Genomic DNA, 17,339 nt, shown 5'->3' on the forward strand with positions numbered 1-17,339 from the left:
TGGTTTCCCAAATGAAGCACTGGGTAGCTGCAGGAACAATGTTGTAGAGCCCATGGCATACAGAGTTCTGGTGGAATATCACCTGTCGGGCAGCGAGAGCATGCTCCTCAAACAGGAATATCACCTGTCAGGCAGTGAGAGCATGCTCCTCAAACAGGAATATCACCTGTCAGGCAGTGAGAGCGTGCTCCTCAAACAGGAATATCACCTGTCAGGCAGTGAGAGCGTGCTCCTCAAACAGGAATATCACCTGTCAGGCAGTGAGAGCATGCTCCTCAAACAGGAATATCACCTGTCAGGCAGTGAGAGCGTGCTCCTCAAACAGGAATATCACCTGTCAGGCAGTGAGAGCGTGCTCCTCAAACAGGAATATCACCTGTCAGGCAGTGAGAGCATGCTCCTCAAACAGGAATATCACCTGTCAGGCAGTGAGAGCATGCTCCTCAAACAGGAATATCACCTGTCAGGCAGTGAGAGCATGCTCCTCAAACAGGAATATCACCTGTCAGGCAGTGAGAGCATGCTCCTCTAACAGGAATATCACCTGTCGGGCAGCGAGAGCATGCTCCTCAAACAGGAATATCACCTGTCAGGCAGTGAGAGCGTGCTCCTCAAACAGGAATATCACCTGTCAGGCAGTGAGAGCATGCTCCTCAAACAGGAATATCACCTGTCAGGCAGTGAGAGGCAGGAATATCACCTGTCAGGCAGTGAGAGCATGCTCCTCAAACAGGAATATCACCTGTCAGGCAGTGAGAGCGTGCTCCTCAAACAGGAATATCACCTGTCAGGCAGTGAGAGCATGCTCCTCAAACAGGAATATCACCTGTCAGGCAGCAAGAGGCAGGAATATCACCTGTCGGGCAGTGAGAGGCAGGAATATCACCTGTCAGGCAGTGGGAGCATGCTCCTCAAACAGGAATATCACCTGTCAGGCAGCAAGAGGCAGGAATATCACCTGTCAGGCAGTGAGAGCATGCTCCTCAAACAGGAATATCACCTGTCAGGCAGTGAGAGCATGCTCCTCAAACAGGAATATCACCTGTCAGGCAGCAAGAGGCAGGAATATCACCTGTCAGGCAGTGAGAGCATGCTCCTCAAACAGGAATATCACCTGTCAGGCAGTGAGAGCATGCTCCTCAAACAGGAATATCACCTGTCAGGCAGTGAGAGCATGCTCCTCAAACAGGAATATCACCTGTCGGGCAGCGAGAGCATGCTCCTCAAACAGGAATATCACCTGTCAGGCAGTGAGAGCATGCTCCTCAAACAGGAATATCACCTGTCAGGCAGTGAGAGCGTGCTCCTCAAACAGGATTATCACCTGTCAGGCAGTGAGAACATGCTCCTCAAACAGGAATATCACCTGTCAGGCAGTGAGAGGCAGGAATATCACCTGTCAGGCAGTGGGAGCATGCTCCTCAAACAAGAATATCACCTGTCGGGCAGTGAGAGCATGCTCCTCAAACACGAATATCTCCTGTCAGGCAGTGAGAGCATGCTCCTCAAACAGGGATATCACCTGTCAAGCAGTGAGAGCATGCTCCTCAAACAGGAATATCACCTGTCAGGCAGTGAGAGCATGCTCCTCAAACAGGGATATCACCTGTCAGGCAGTGAGAGCATGCTCCTCAAACAGGAATATCACCTGTCAGGCAGTGAGAGCATGCTCCTCAAACAGGAATATCACCTGTCAGACAGTGAGAGCATGCTCCTCAAACAGGAATATCACCTGTCAGGCAGTGAGAGCATGCTCCTCAAACAGGAATATCACCTGTCAGGCAGCAAGAGGCAGGAATATCACCTGTCAGGCAGTGGGAGCATGCTCCTCAAACAGGGATATCACCTGTCAGGCAGTGAGAGCATGCTCCTCAAACAGGAATATCACCTGTCAGGCAGTGAGAGCATGCTCCTCAAACAGGAATATCACCTGTCAGGCAGTGAGAGCATGCTCCTCAAACAGGAATATCATGCAGACAGTCCTCAAACAGGAATATCACCTGTCAGGCAGTGAGAGCATGCTCCTCAAACAGGAATATCACCTGTCAGGCAGCAAGAGGCAGGAATATCACCTGTCAGGCAGTGGGAGCATGCTCCTCAAACAGGGATATCACCTGTCAGGCAGTGAGAGCATGCTCCTCAAACAGGAATATCACCTGTCAGGCAGTGAGAGCATGCTCCTCAAACAGGGATATCACCTGTCAGGCAGCAAGAGGCAGGAATATCACCTGTCAGGCAGTGAGAGGCAGGAATATCACCTGTTGGGCAGTGAGAGGCAGGAATATCACCTGTCAGGCAGTGGGAGCATGCTCCTCAAACAGGGATATCACCTGTCAGGCAGCAAGAGGCAGGAATATCACCTGTCGGGCAGTGAGAGGCAGGAATATCACCTGTCAGGCAGTGGGAGCATGCTCCTCAAACAGGAATATCACCTGTCAGGCAGTGAGGCATGCTCCTCAAACAGGAATATCACCTGTCAGGCAGTGAGAGCATGCTCCTCAAACAGGAATATCACCTGTCAGGCAGTGAGAGCATGCTCCTCAAACAGGAATATCACCTGTCAGGCAGTGAGAGCATGCTCAAACAGGAATATCATCTGTCAGGCAGTGAGAGCATGCTCCTCAAACAGGAATATCACCTGTCAGGCAGTGAGAGCATGCTCCTCAAACAGGAATATCACCTGTCAGGCAGTGAGAGCATGCTCCTCAAACAGGAATATCACCTGTCAGGCAGTGAGAGCATGCTCCTCAAACAGGAATATCACCTGTCAGGCAGTGAGAGCATGCTCCTCAAACAGGAATATCACCTGTCAGGCAGTGAGAGCATGCTCCTCAAACAGGAATATCACCTGTCAGGCAGTCACCTGGGATATCACCTGTCAGGCAGTGAGGCAGTGAGAGGCAGGAATATCACCTGTCAGGCAGTGGGAGCATGCTCCTCAAACAGGGATATCACCTGTCAGGCAGCAAGAGGCAGGAATATCACCTGTCGGGCAGTGAGAGGCAGGAATATCACCTGTCAGGCAGTAGGAGCATGCTCCTCAAACAGGAATATCACCTGTCAGGCAGCAAGAGGCAGGAATATCACCTGTCAGGCAGTGAGAGCATGCTCCTCAAACAGGAATATCACCTGTCAGGCAGTGAGAGCATGCTCCTCAAACAGGAATATTACCTGTCAGGCAGTGAGAGCATGCTCCTCAAACAGGAATATCACCTGTCAGGCAGTGAGAGCATGCTCCTCAAACAGGAATATCACCTGTCAGGCAGTGAGAGCATGCTCCTCAAACAGGAATATCACCTGTCAGGCAGTGAGAGCATGCTCCTCAAACAGGAATATCACCTGTCAGGTGAGAGCATGCTCCTCAAACAGGAATATCACCTGTCAGGCAGTGAGAGCATGCTCCTCAAACAGGAATATCACCTGTCAGGCAGTGAGAGCAAACAGGAATGCTCCATGCAAACAGGAATATCACCTGTCGGGCAGCGAGAGCATGCTCCTCAAACAGGAATATCACCTGTCGGGCAGCGAGAGCATGCTCCTCAAACAGGAATATCACCTGTCAGGCAGTGAGAGCATGCTCTTCAAACAGGGATATCACCTGTCAGGCAGTGATGCTCCTCAAACAGGAATATCACCTGTCAGGCAGTGAGAGCAGCTCCTCAAACAGAATATCACCTGTCAGGCAGTGAGAGCATGCTCCTCAAACAGGAATATCACCTGTCAGGCAGTGAGAGCATGCTCCTCAAACAGGAATATCACCTGTCAGGCAGTGAGAGCATGCTCTCAAACAGGAATATCACCTGTCAGGCAGCAAGAGGCAGGAATATCACCTGTCAGGCAGTGAGAGCATGCTCCTCAAACAGGAATATCACCTGTCAGGCAGTGAGAGCATGCTCCTCAAACAGGAATATCACCTGTCAGACAGTGAGAGCATGCTCCTCAAACAGGAATATCACCTGTCGGACAGTGAGAGCATGCTCCTCAAACAGGAATATCACCTGTCAGGCAGTGAGAGCATGCTCCTCAAACAGGGATATCACCTGTCAGGCAGCAAGAGGCAGGAATATCACCTGTCAGGCAGTGAGAGGCAGGAATATCACCTGTCGGGCAGTGAGAGGCAGGAATATCACCTGTCAGGCAGTGGGAGCATGCTCCTCAAACAGGGATATCACCTGTCAGGCAGCAAGAGTCAGGAATATCACCTGTCGGGCAGTGAGAGGCAGGAATATCACCTGTCAGGCAGTCATGCTCCTCAAACAGGGATATCACCTGTCAGGCAGTGAGAGGTCCTCAAACAGGAATATCACCTGCAGGCAGCAAGAGGCAGGAATATCACCTGTCAGGCAGTGAGAGCATGCTCCTCAAACAGGAATATCACCTGTCAGGCAGTGAGAGCATGCTCCTCAAACAGGAATATCACCTGTCAGGCAGTGAGAGCATGCTCCTCAAACAGGAATATCACCTGTCGGACAGTGAGAGCATGCTCCTCAAACAGGAATATCACCTGTCGGACAGTGAGAGCATGCTCCTCAAACAGGAATATCACCTGTCGGGCAGCGAGAGCATGCTCCTCAAACAGGAATATCACCTGTCAGGCAGTGAGAGCATGCTCCTCAAACAGGAATATCACCTGTCAGGCAGTGAGAGCATGCTCCTCAAACAGGAATATCACCTGTCATATCACCTGTCAGGCAGTGAGAGCATCACCTGTCAGGCAGTGAGAGCATGCTCCTCAAACAGGAATATCACCTGTCGGGCAGCGAGAGCATGCTCCTCAAACAGGAATATCACCTGTCGGGCAGTGAGCATGCTCCTCAAACAGGAATATCACCTGTCAGGCAGTGAGAGCATGCTCTTCAAACAGGGATATCACCTGTCAGGCAGTGAGAGCATGCTCCTCAAACAGGAATATCACCTGTCAGGCAGTGAGAGCATGCTCCTCAAACAGGAATATCACCTGTCAGGCAGTGAGAGCATGCTCCTCAAACAGGGATATCACCTGTCAGGCAGTGGGATATCACCTGTCAGCATGAGAGCATCCTCAAACAGGAATATCACCTGTCAGGCAGCAAGAGGCAGGAATATCACCTGTCAGGCAGTGGGAGCATGCTCCTCAAACAGGAATATCACCTGTCAGGCCATGCTCCTCAAACAGGAATATCACCTGTCAGACAGTGAGAGCATGCTCCTCAAACAGGAATATCACCTGTCAGGCAGTGAGAGCATGCTCCTCAAACAGGAATATCACCTGTCAGGCAGTGAGAGCATGCTCCTCAAACAGGAATATCACCTGTCAGGCAGCAAGAGGCAGGAATATCACCTGTCAGGCAGTGGGAGCATGCTCCTCAAACAGGGATATCACCTGTCGGGCAGTGAGAGGCAGGAATATCACCTGTCAGGCAGTGGGAGCATGCTCCTCAAACAGGGATATCACCTGTCAGGCAGCAAGAGTCAGGAATATCACCTGTCGGGCAGTGAGAGGCAGGAATATCACCTGTCAGGCAGTGGGAGCATGCTCCTCAAACAGGGATATCACCTGTTATGCAGTGAGAGCATGGTCCTCAAACAGGAATATCACCTGTCAGGCAGCAAGAGGCAGGAATATCACCTGTCAGGCAGTGAGAGCATGCTCCTCAAACAGGAATATCACCTGTCAGGCAGTGAGAGCATGCTCCTCAAACAGGAATATCACCTGTCGGACAGTGAGAGCATGCTCCTCAAACAGGAATATCACCTGTCGGACAGTGAGAGCATGCTCCTCAAACAGGAATATCACCTGTCGGGCAGCGAGAGCATGCTCCTCAAACAGGAATATCACCTGTCGGGCAGCAAGAGCATGCTCCTCAAACAGGAATATCACCTGTCAGGCAGTGAGAGCATGCTCTTCAAACAGGAATATCACCTGTCAGGCAGTGAGAGCATGCTCCTCAAACAGGAATATCACCTGTCAGGCAGTGAGAGCATGCTCTTCAAACAGGAATATCACCTGTCAGGCAGTGAGAGCATGCTCCTCAAACAGTTAATGCGTGGAGTGAAATAAGTGTTCTTTATATTTATTTCTCAAAGCACATGACCCACTATATAACTGAAGTAGCCTACAAAACGGGCTGGTAGGAAAGCACATGACCCACTATATAACTGAAGTAGCCTACAAAACGGGCTGGTAGGAAAGCACATGACCCACTATATAACTGAAGTAGCCTACAAAACGGGCTGGTAGGAAAGCACACGACCCACTATATAACTGAAGTAGCCTACAAAACGGGCTGGTAGGAAAGCACATGACCCACTATATAACTGAAGTAGCCTACAAAACGGGCTGGTAGGAAAGCACATGACCCACTATATAACTGAAGTAGCCTACAAAACGGGCTGGTAGGAAAGCACATGACCCACTATATAACTGAAGTAGCCTACAAAACGGGCTGGTAGGAAAGCACACGACCCACTATATAACTGAAGTAGCCTACAAAACCGGCTGGTAGGAAAGCACATGACCCACTATATAACTGAAGTAGCCTACAAAACGGGCTGGTAGGAAAGCACATGACCCACTATATAACTGAAGTAGCCTACAAAACGGGCTGGTAGGAAAACACATGACCCACTATATAACTGAAGTAGCCTACAAAACGGGCCGGTAGGAAAGCGGGCGGCCTCCATTCGCTATTTGACTGCATACAAATGACATTCATTTCCCCACTGCTCTGTTCCTTCCCATTTGGGCCATTCTACATCTAAACTAATGTTGCATATAAATAAAGACAAGATTAAATTGAGAATAGTCTGGCGGGTGAAAATATGATGACTTGATGAGAGAACAGCTGTGCAGCCTGAGGCAAGCAACAGAGCGCCACTTTCTTGCTACTTTCTCAAATCATCGATAGTCTATAGTCACATTATGCTGCCCCTATATGTTTTGATTCTCAGGTTTGTATCATTGACAATTATAGTTGCCAAATAACTCAAAATCTAGCAGACATATAGGACCTGTTTCAAATGATCACTTTTATGCTCAACATAGCTCCTTAATATGCGCACTCACATGGAGCATAGATAACATAGTTAACATAGATAACATAGTTAACATAGATAACATAGTTAACATAGATAACATAGCACTACAGTAGGCCAACTCATATTCTGTTCTTCTGAAAAAAAAAAATTCATATCATAATGTTTCTTAAGACCTGACTAAAATATATAATGGATGTATTGTGATGGTGTATATTACATTTATTTATTATATGTTTTTAAATGTAGATATTACAAACGCACCCATCAACGGCTTGTAATGCATGGAGGCCTACAGATGCTAAACATTTTTCATGTTGTTAATTAACAATCAATTACAGTTAGACCGGCAGTCTTTTGCATGACAATAACCGGCTGACAAAATGTCATGACTGCCACAGCCCTAGTTGAGTCATGTCTGCTAACGTTGTTGTTCCTGGGTGTCTTGTCTTCTTCACCCTCTTCCTCCACAGGCATGTTCCTGGCTGACATCATTGAGAAGTACTTCGTATCGCCGACCCTCTTCAGGGTCATCCGATTGGCTCGAATCGGCCGCATCCTGCGTCTGATCAAAGGGGCCAAGGGCATACGGACTTTACTCTTCGCCTTGATGATGTCACTTCCTGCCCTGTTCAACATCGGCCTCCTGCTCTTCCTGGTGATGTTCATCTTCAGCATCTTCGGAATGTCCAACTTCGGCTACGTCAAACACGGGGCCGGGATAGACGACATGTATAACTTTGAGACCTTCGGGAACAGCATGATCTGCTTATTCATGATCACCACGTCTGCAGGCTGGGATGGTCTCTTGCTCCCCATCCTCAACTACCCTCCTGACTGCGACTCAACCATGGAGAACCCAGGTGCACCGTCTACAGGCAACTGCGGCAACCCCTCAGTTGGCATATTTTTCTTTGTGATGTATATCATTATTTCCTTCCTTGTCGTAGTCAACATGTACATCGCCATCATCTTAGAGAATTTCAGTGTAGCAACAGAAGAGAGCGCCGACCCGCTCAGTGAAGACGACTTTGAGACATTCTATGAAATCTGGGAGAAATTTGACCCCGCTGCTTCCCAGTTCATCACCTTCGCAAAGCTGGGTGACTTCGCAGACACCCTGGAGCACCCTCTCCGCATTCCCAAGCCCAACACCATCGAGCTGATCGCCATGGACATGCCCATGGTCAGTGGCGACCGCATCCACTGCCTGGACATCCTGTTTGCCTTCACCAAGCGTGTGCTGGGCGACAGTGGCGAGCTGGACATGCTACGCACGCAGATGGAGGAGCGCTTCGTGCAGGCCAACCCCTCCAAGGTGTCGTACGAGCCCATCACCACGACACTGCGCCGGCGCCAGGAGGACATATCCGCACGTTGCATCCAGAAAGCCTACCGCGCTCACCTCCTCAAACGGGGCTTCATCTGCAAGTGCAGGCCCAAGACCAAGCTGGAGAATGGTGGGACCAACAACGAGGAGAAGAAAGAGAGCACACTCTCCACCGCCTCTCTTCCCTCGTACGACACCGTGACCAAACCTGACAAGGAGAAACAGGAAGAGAACGAGGGAGAGAGGAGAGAGAAGGACAGAAATCAAAAAGATGAGCGGGAATCTAAATTTTAGTCAGGGTTCAGTGACTGTCATTATTACAATACTACACACAGCCAGAAGGGACTCTGAGCCCAATAAACAGACAAATGTAGAAAAAATATAATTTGCAAGTTTAAAAAAATTTACGAAAACTACTATTTCTTTTTTACAGACTTCAGTTTAACACAAAATGTAGGATCGAGATTCGGCGTTGGATAGTTAGGGTCAGTTGAAGCAAAACACAGATGGCGATGTACATGTTGCCCATGATAAGAATTTAGTTTGGACACCATTATTATCACTAAAGGATTTTACTGCCTGAAGATAAATGTCTTCTTTACTTCTTGGAAATAATGTGAGGAAGAACAACGATAATATAAATAATGATCAATAATAACTCGATAATAGTGTGCCCGCCATTGGCATTCTATATATTAAAATATATGTTCAGGATCATCGAAAAGAAGGGAGAAACCTCTGCAAACAAGATGGAGGGAGATTTATTGGCGCAAAAGAGTCTCTGACTGCCAGTACCCTGTGTGGACGAGCCCCTGCAGCGAAATGTCCACCACTATGGGAGCACCTCAGGAGAGGAACGGGACAACCTATGTTACAGAACCTTCTAGAACTGTTCTACTACGCAGTCTGACATGGTCTCAGTAACATCCACTTCCTGCACTGTCGTTCTTATCAAGTTTTAAATACGAAGAATGAACGTTTAGAGAAAGAAAGAAAACAGAACAGTTTGTGCTGAAAATACTTTTATCTTTACATTATTTGAGCAGCCAAAAAAATGAGAACAAATAACATTTAGCCCATTTCACACTGATCTCTTTTCATCTTCTCTCGCTTAGTTATACTAACATTATGAAAAATACATTTCATACATGGGCTTTCATACTGTCACACTGGGTTGGGGGCACAAGTCAGTGTTTAGACTTGGGCTGAAGAAGGGTGGGGACTCGCTCTGACCGACTGAGTCTCAGATAAATTATTGTGCTCGTTCAATGCATAGATATGACTTGCATGAAGGCATGTTTTCATCAGGAATCATGCATGATGTAATCATAGTCCACGAGACACTAATGGCTCGACCATACGTTTGAGGCAGTCCACTGGACAAATGTTTATGAGAAATAGAACTGGAAAATGATTGATATATATATGACACATATATGTCTATATATACAATATTGACGGAATCAAGTGGTGTGACCTACCGTTCACTATAATGTTGCTTTTCAACTGCCAGATCCCATTTGGGATTTTACTTGAGTATGTAGTTACACCCTCAGAGGCAAACCTCTATTCTGGCACATTTATGAAAAACACAAAGTAGAATTTGATTAGATTTTATTCTGAGAGGGACAAGCATAGTTTTTGCTGAGTTCTATCAGGAATATATCTTCAGAATAAGAATGAGGCTGCACAGATTTCAAAGACACTTTTCAGACCGTTCTAAAGAAACCTAATCGGGGTCTTATTAAGAGACCCTGGTTTTTACATCAAATGTTTACTACCTTAACCTTTGTTGCTACGGTTACCACCCTTACCTGTGGTCTCCAACCAACTCCCTCTTGTTGTTGTGGCAGTACGAACAGGCAATGTTTGATGCCATATCCTATATATCCATATCCTGTATATCCATATCCTGTATATCCATATCCTGTATATCCATATCCTTCACAGATCAATGTCAGTTAAAATTCTATAATTCTCCTCCAATGCTTTGTCTGTCTGCGGACAGGGAAGAGTGAGACATGTATCAGTGGTACTGTAGGGGAGGATGATGGGAAATGTTGAAACAGCTGATATACTGATGCTTCCATAGATCCTTTCTTCTGGTTTTTATTTGATTCACTTCTGTCCTCTGTCACTCCGTCAGTTCCCTGTTAGACTATCGTTCACTGTGGCCCAGTGGCACGTCGATAGACACTTTGAGTTTCCAGCTCTGAAGTATGTAGATGTCCTCTGTCACTCCGTCAGTTCCCTGTTAGACTATCGTTCACTGTGGCCCAGTGGCACGTCGATAGACACTTTGAGTTTCCAGCTCTGAAGTATGTAGATGTCCTCTGTCACTCCGTCAGTTCCCTGTTAGACTATCGTTCACTGTGGCCCAGTGGCACGTCGATAGACACTTTGAGTTTCCAGCTCTGAAGTATGTAGATGTCCTCTGATGCAATGCAATCCTTCTCAGAAGAAAGTTTGAATTTCAAGCAGTGAGAATGTATGTGGCATAGTAGTTCGTATCCCAGAGAAAAATCTGCCGATTTTGCTCCTGTAAGTCGCTCTGGATAAAACCGTCTGCTAAATGACTAAAATGTAAATGTAAAATAGATACATAGAGGGAACCATGGAGGGTACATAGAGGAGACCATGGAGGGTACATAGAGGGAACCATGGAGGGTACATAGAGGGAACCATGGAGGGTACATAGAGGGAACCATGGAGGGTACATAGAGGGGACCATGGAGGGTACATAGAGGGAAACATGGAGGGTACATAGAGGGAACCATGGAGGGTACATATAGGGGACCGTGGAGGGTACATAGAGGGTACCTAGAGCAGCAGGACATGCTCAGCCACTGCTGGCATGATATACATGATGTTTATGATGGCATGATGTTTATGCCTTCAGCAGGAGTGAGTGCTGAAAGTCCCATGTTTGTCAGTATATCATTGCGCTTTGTGGGACCTCTTCAACACTGTGTATAGTGTGTGGATGTTGGACCCAGGCTTGCATCATGTCATGTGCTAGCAGGCTATTATTTGATTGGTCACCTAGCTGTCTGTTTGATAAATGAAGAATCTTCCTGGGGATGTAAGAAGGTCAAAGTGACGTGACCCGTCCAACCGTTGTTTCTCACAGATCTTCTCTGTCTCTGCAGAATCAAATTAAATTAGACTTTTATCAGATAGGCCTCGTATGATCAACTCGTATCAAGTCATGATTCATGATTCACAGTAGAATCGTGCCTTTAAGAAAACGTGAGGCAGCTTTGAAGCTACTCAAATGAAACGAGAGCGAGCGCTAGGCTAGGCTGGGCCAAAGAGATGATTTAGATCCCTGTGAGTGACAGGCAGGTGAGACAAGTTGAGACATAACAATAACAACTCCTCTAAAAGGTGTTTGCAACTTTTTTTTTTCCACACATGATGTAATGGTGGTTCATCTATACAAAGAAACAAACAAACGGATGCCTGGTCAGACAACAACATAGTATCTAGGGATGCACCATTGAAGCCATTATGGTGTGTTGAACACTGCCTGTACCCATACCTGATATCCCCATGTTTGTCTATTATTACTATCTAGAGGTCTGTTTACAATATAAAGACATGTCTACAGATAATGTCCGTCTGCTTGACTGCTGCACACTTAAAACCAAATACATTCCCGATTTGATCGATCAATGACGTTACAACCATAAGAGCAAACTATGCCATCCAGTTTCAGCCCGTGCTCATTTTGGATGTCATGTTTTAGATGAATGATGTATTGATCAGTGAATTTACTTGGAGAAATAAAATCAATAAAAATAAGAAATATACATATATGTGCAGTGCGGGCTATGATGACACAATCACTGAAAAACAATGAACTTTTTAAAAGAAACTATAAATAATGTACTATATTATTTTATTTTATCGGCATGCTTTGTTGTGTGTTTTTGTAAATACTGAATTTTAAAGAGCTACCACTAATAATCTAAAATGAAACAATAACAGTATAGAACCACTTCCAGATATGCCCTTTGCCATATTTGTTCCCTTTGGGATTTTTTGTTGACACTTTTCACTTTGTTGACGGAAATTGAATGAAATATAGATATTATACAATACACAAAGAAATAGACATCTATACATATATATGTCTATATGTACAGTGCCTTCTGAAATGATTCAGACCCCTTGACTTCTGCCACATATTGTTACGTTACAGCCTTATTCTACAATTCATTACATCGTGCCCCCCATCAGTCTACACACAATACCCCATAATAAAAAGGCAAGAACAGGTTTTTAGAAAATGTGGCTCATTTATTTCAAATAAAAACTTAAATATCACATTTACACAAGTCCTCAGACCCTTTACTCTGTATTTTGTTGAAGCACCTTTGGCAGTGATTACAGCCTTGATTATTTTGGGGTATGATGCTACAAGTTTGGCACACCTGTATTTGGGGAGTTATTCCCATTCTTCTCTGCAGATCCTCTCCAGCTCTGTCAGTTTGGATGGGGAGCGTCGCTGCACAGCTATTTTCAGGTCTCTTCAGAGATGTTCAATCTGTTTCAAGTCCGGGCTCTGGCTGGGACACTCAAGGACATTCAGAGACTTGTCCCGAAGCCACTCCTGCATTGTCTTGGCTGTGTGCTTAGAGTCGTTGTCCTATTGGAAGGTGAACCTTCACCCCACTCTGAGGTCCTGAGCGTTCTGGAGCAGGTTTTCATCAAGGATCTCTCTGTACTTTGCTCCACTCATCTTTCCCTCAATCCTGACTAGTCTCCCTGTCCCTTTCGCTGTTAAACATCCCCCCAGCATGATGCTGCCACCCCCAAGCTACACCTTAGGGATGGTGCCAGAGTTCAATATTGATTTCATCAGACCAGGTAATCTTGTTCCTCATGGTCTGAGAGTCTTTAGGTGCCTTTTGGCAAACTCCAAACGGGCTGTTATGTGCCTTTTACTGAAGAGTGGTTTCCGTCTGGCCACTCTACCCTAAAGGCCTGATTGGTGGAGTGCTGCAGAGATGGTTGTCCTTCTGGAAAGTTCTCCCATCTCCATAGAGGAACTCTCGAGTTCTTGGTCTTCTCCCTGACCAAGGCCCTTCGCCACCGATTGCTCAGTTTGGCCGGGCAGCCTGCTCTAGGAAGAATCTTGGTTGTTCCAAACTTCTTCCATTTAAGAATGGTGGAGGGCACTGTGTTCTTGCGACCTTCAATGCTGCATAATTTGTTTGGTACCCGTCCCCAGATCTGTGCCTTGACACAATCCTGTCTCTCTACGGACAATTTATTTGACTTTGTAGCTTGGTTTTTGCTCTGTCAACTGTGGGACCTTATGTAGACAGGTGTGTGCCTTTCCAAATCATGTCCAATCAATTTATTTTACCACAGGTAGACTCCAATCAAGTTGTAGAAACATCTCAAGGATGATCAATGGAAACAGGATGCACCTGAGCTCAACTTTGAGTCTCATAGCAAAGGGTCTGAGTACTTATGTAAATAAGGTATTTTTTTAAAATTTTTATAAATGTGCAAAAATTTCTAAGAACCTGTTTTCGCTTTGACATTATGGGGTATTATGTGTAGATTGCTGATTTCTTATATATATTTATTATTATCCATTTTAGAATAAGGCTGTAACGTAACAAAATCTGAATACTTTCCGAAAGCGCTGTATATACATATTACAAAATAACACTGTTTGTTTGTCACATTTGATTGATGTGTAACACGTTCCGTCTAAAACTGGTTGGTTTTCAGCACCCTACTGTATGTGTTGGGAAATAGCTGATACATAGTCACTGGAGCTGCTGACATGGATTGTAGTCTGATATTACCATGATGATGAGAGGTTTATGCTACCAGCACATTTCCCACTGTTTTCTGCAAACTTGTCAAACTTTTTTCAACTGCAATCAATAAACAAACACACACATTCACACAGACACATAGCAATTCAACCTGACTAATCGGTCATTTGTCCCAATTAGATAGTCCGTTGGGTGTGACTGCCTCTTCCAGTGAAGTTGGCGTCTATCCCAACCAAGATCTAGTGTCTACTCATACATCCAAGGCCTAAAAGACCTAGTATCTACTCATACATCCAAGGCCTAAAAGACCTAGTATCTACTCATACATCCACAAGGCCTAAAATACCTAGTATACCTAGTATATATAGATACATCCAAGGCCTAAAAGACCTAGTATCTACTCATACATCCACAAGGCCTAAAATACCTAGTATATATAGATACATCCAAGGCCTAAAATACCTAGTATCTACCCATACATCCACAAGGCCTAAAATACCTAGTATCTACCCATACATCCACAAGGCCTAAAATACCTAGTATCTACCCATACAGCCACAAGGCCTAAAATACCTAGTATCTACCCATACATCCACAAGGCCTAAAAGACCTAGTATCTACCCATACATCCACAAGGCCTAAAAGACCTAGTATCTACCCATACATCCACAAGGCATATTAGGCTTATCTATATACTGTAACCACCCTACACACACTAGGATCTAGTACATCTATCCACATACACAAGATCTGGTCCAATCAATATATCTCTCTCTCTACCCATAAATACAGCCACACGGTCTGACCCAATCAATATATCTCTCTCTCTACCCATAAATACAGCCACACGGTCTGGCCCAATCAATATATCTCTCTCTCTACCCATAAATACAGCCACACGGTCTGGCCCAATCAATATATCTCTCTCTCTACCCATAAATACAGCCACACGGTCTGACCCAATCAATATATCTCTCTCTCTACCCATAAATACAGCCACACGGTCTGGCCCAATCAATATATCTCTCTCTCTACCCATAAATACAGCCACACGGTCTGGCCCAATCAATATATCTCTCTCTCTACCCATAAATACAGCCACACGGTCTGACCCAATCAATATATCTCTCTCTCTACCCATAAATACAGCCACACGGTCTGACCCAATCAATATATCTCTCTCATAAATACATATATCTCTCTCTCTATACAGCCACGGTATCTCTCTCTCTACCCATAAATACAGCCACACGGTCTGACCCAATCAATATATCTCTCTCTCTACCCATAAATACAGCCACACGGTCTGGCCCAATCAATATATCTCTCTCTCTACCCATAAATACAGCCACACGGTCTGACCCAATCAATATATCTCTCTCTCTACCCATAAATACAGCCACACGGTCTGACCCAATCAATATATCTCTCTCCCTACCCATAAATACAGCCACACGGTCTGGCCCAATCAATATATCTCTCTCTCTACCCATAAATACAGCCACACGGTCTGGCCCAATCAATATATCTCTCTCTCTACCCATAAATACAGCCACACGGTCTGACCCAATCAATATATCTCTCTCCCTACCCATAAATACAGCCACACGGTCTGGCCCAATCAATATATCTCTCTCTCTACCCATAAATACAGCCACATGGTCTGGTCCAATCAATATATCTCTCTCTCTACCCATAAATACAGCCACATGGTCTACCCATAAATACAGCCACATGGTGGTCCAATCAATATATCTCTCTCCCTACCCATAAATACAGCCACATGGTCTGGTCCAATCAATATATATCTCTCTCTACCCATAAATACAGCCACACGGTCTGGTCCAATCAATCTCTCTCTCTAGCCATATATACAGCCACACAGTCTGGTAGGCCTAACTACCCATCTCCATCCATACATCCATACAGCCACACCATATTAATGCAATTACAGTTCAACACTTCAATGTCTGATACTCTGTGCTTCAAACATCTCTCACCTTTACTTTGAACTGTATGTTTCTAATCTAGTGTTATAACTCCACTCATTGGCATGTGCCCGTTTCAGCTTTTTCAGTGTTTTATTTGGAAGATGATGATACCACACTTAAATGTTCAAAACTGTGGAAGGAGGGAATGGGGTGGGGTGTGTGGTGTGCGTTGGTGGTGGGGGTCGGGGGTGGGGGGCTAATTTGAAAAGAATGAAGGACAACGTATATCAGGGACTCGAGGCTACCAGCCTCTTTCAACAGCATTCTTTGTCCATTCGATACAATGAGAGGGGTCAGAACTAATACTGCCGGGGATCAGATTATCTTAACAACTATTAACAAATACCTGCCCTCTTCTCTTCATCCTCTTGATAGACTTTTGATGTTACCTTACAAAACAGAAGTCCAACTCAAAACAGCAATCCAACTCAAAACAGCAATTTAACTCAAAACAGCAATTCAACTCAAAACAGCAATCCAACTCAAAACAGCAATTTAACTCAAAACAGCAATCCAACTCAAAACAGCAATTCAACTCAAAACAGCAATCCAACTCAAAACAGCAATCCAACTCAAAACAGTAATCCAACTCAAAACAGCAATCCAAAACAAAACAGCAATCCAACTCAAAACAGCAATCCAACTCAAAACAGCAATTCAACTCAAAACAGCAATCCAAAACAAAACAGCAATCCAACTCAAAACAGCAATCCAAAACAAAACAGCAATCCAACTCAAAACAGCAATCCAACTCAAAACAGCAATCCAACTCAAAACAGCAATCCAACTCAAAACAGCAATCCAACTCAAAACAGCAATCCAACTCAAAACAGCAATCCAACTCAAAACAGCAATCCAACTCAAAACAGCAATCCAACTCAAAACAGCAATTCAACTCAAAACAGCAATCCAACTCAAAACAGCAATCCAACTCAAAACAGCAATCCAACTCAAAACAGCAATCCAACTCAAAACAGCAATCCAACTCAAAACAGCAATCCAACTCAAAACAGCAATCCAACTCAAAACAGCAATCCAACTCAAAACAGCAATCCAACTCAAAACAGCAATTTAACTCAAAACAGCAATCCAAAACAAAACAGCAATCCAACTCAAAACAGCAGTTTATTGTGTTCATGTGTGTTACTTTGTGAAAAAGCAGCTTGCACTCTATATCTCTGTTCTTTCCATCTGAAATTTATTTTT

At 45.2% G+C, this 17,339-nt stretch overlaps 1 protein-coding gene and 1 long non-coding RNA gene across 27 annotated transcripts in view; one reads left to right on the forward strand and one right to left on the reverse strand.

Moving 5' to 3' along the window:
• The window catches only part of LOC118372332 (sodium channel protein type 8 subunit alpha-like), a 202,394-nt gene extending 190,234 nt beyond the window's left edge, over nucleotides 1–12,160 (forward strand). For all 8 annotated transcript variants that reach the window (XM_052484813.1, XM_052484812.1, XM_052484811.1 and 5 more), the window contains one exon: nucleotides 7,488–12,160. In XM_052484813.1, the coding sequence (XP_052340773.1) occupies nucleotides 7,488–8,638 (1,151 nt within the window). In that variant the 3' untranslated portion in view covers nucleotides 8,639–12,160. The remainder of the gene's footprint in view (nucleotides 1–7,487) is intronic.
• Nucleotides 12,161–13,952: 1,792 nt separating this feature from the next.
• Nucleotides 13,953–16,285, reverse strand: LOC127913196 (uncharacterized). Of its 19 annotated transcripts, none has more exons than XR_008085173.1 (5): nucleotides 15,632–15,726; nucleotides 15,377–15,576; nucleotides 14,605–15,173; nucleotides 14,533–14,569; nucleotides 13,959–14,488 (listed from the first exon to the last, which is right to left on the reverse strand). It is a non-coding gene; the product is annotated as an uncharacterized LOC127913196 (long non-coding RNA). The 19 variants fall into 19 exon arrangements; XR_008085182.1 differs by lacking the exon at nucleotides 14,533–14,569 and having other exon boundaries at nucleotides 13,972–14,488; nucleotides 14,605–14,641; nucleotides 14,716–15,173; XR_008085183.1 differs by lacking the exon at nucleotides 14,533–14,569 and having other exon boundaries at nucleotides 13,972–14,488; nucleotides 14,642–14,678; nucleotides 14,716–15,173.
• Between the last annotated feature and the right edge of the window lie 1,054 nt (nucleotides 16,286–17,339).

Source organism: Oncorhynchus keta, chromosome 28, assembly GCF_023373465.1.
Source record: "Oncorhynchus keta strain PuntledgeMale-10-30-2019 chromosome 28, Oket_V2, whole genome shotgun sequence".
Classification (NCBI taxonomy): domain Eukaryota; kingdom Metazoa; phylum Chordata; class Actinopteri; order Salmoniformes; family Salmonidae; genus Oncorhynchus; species Oncorhynchus keta.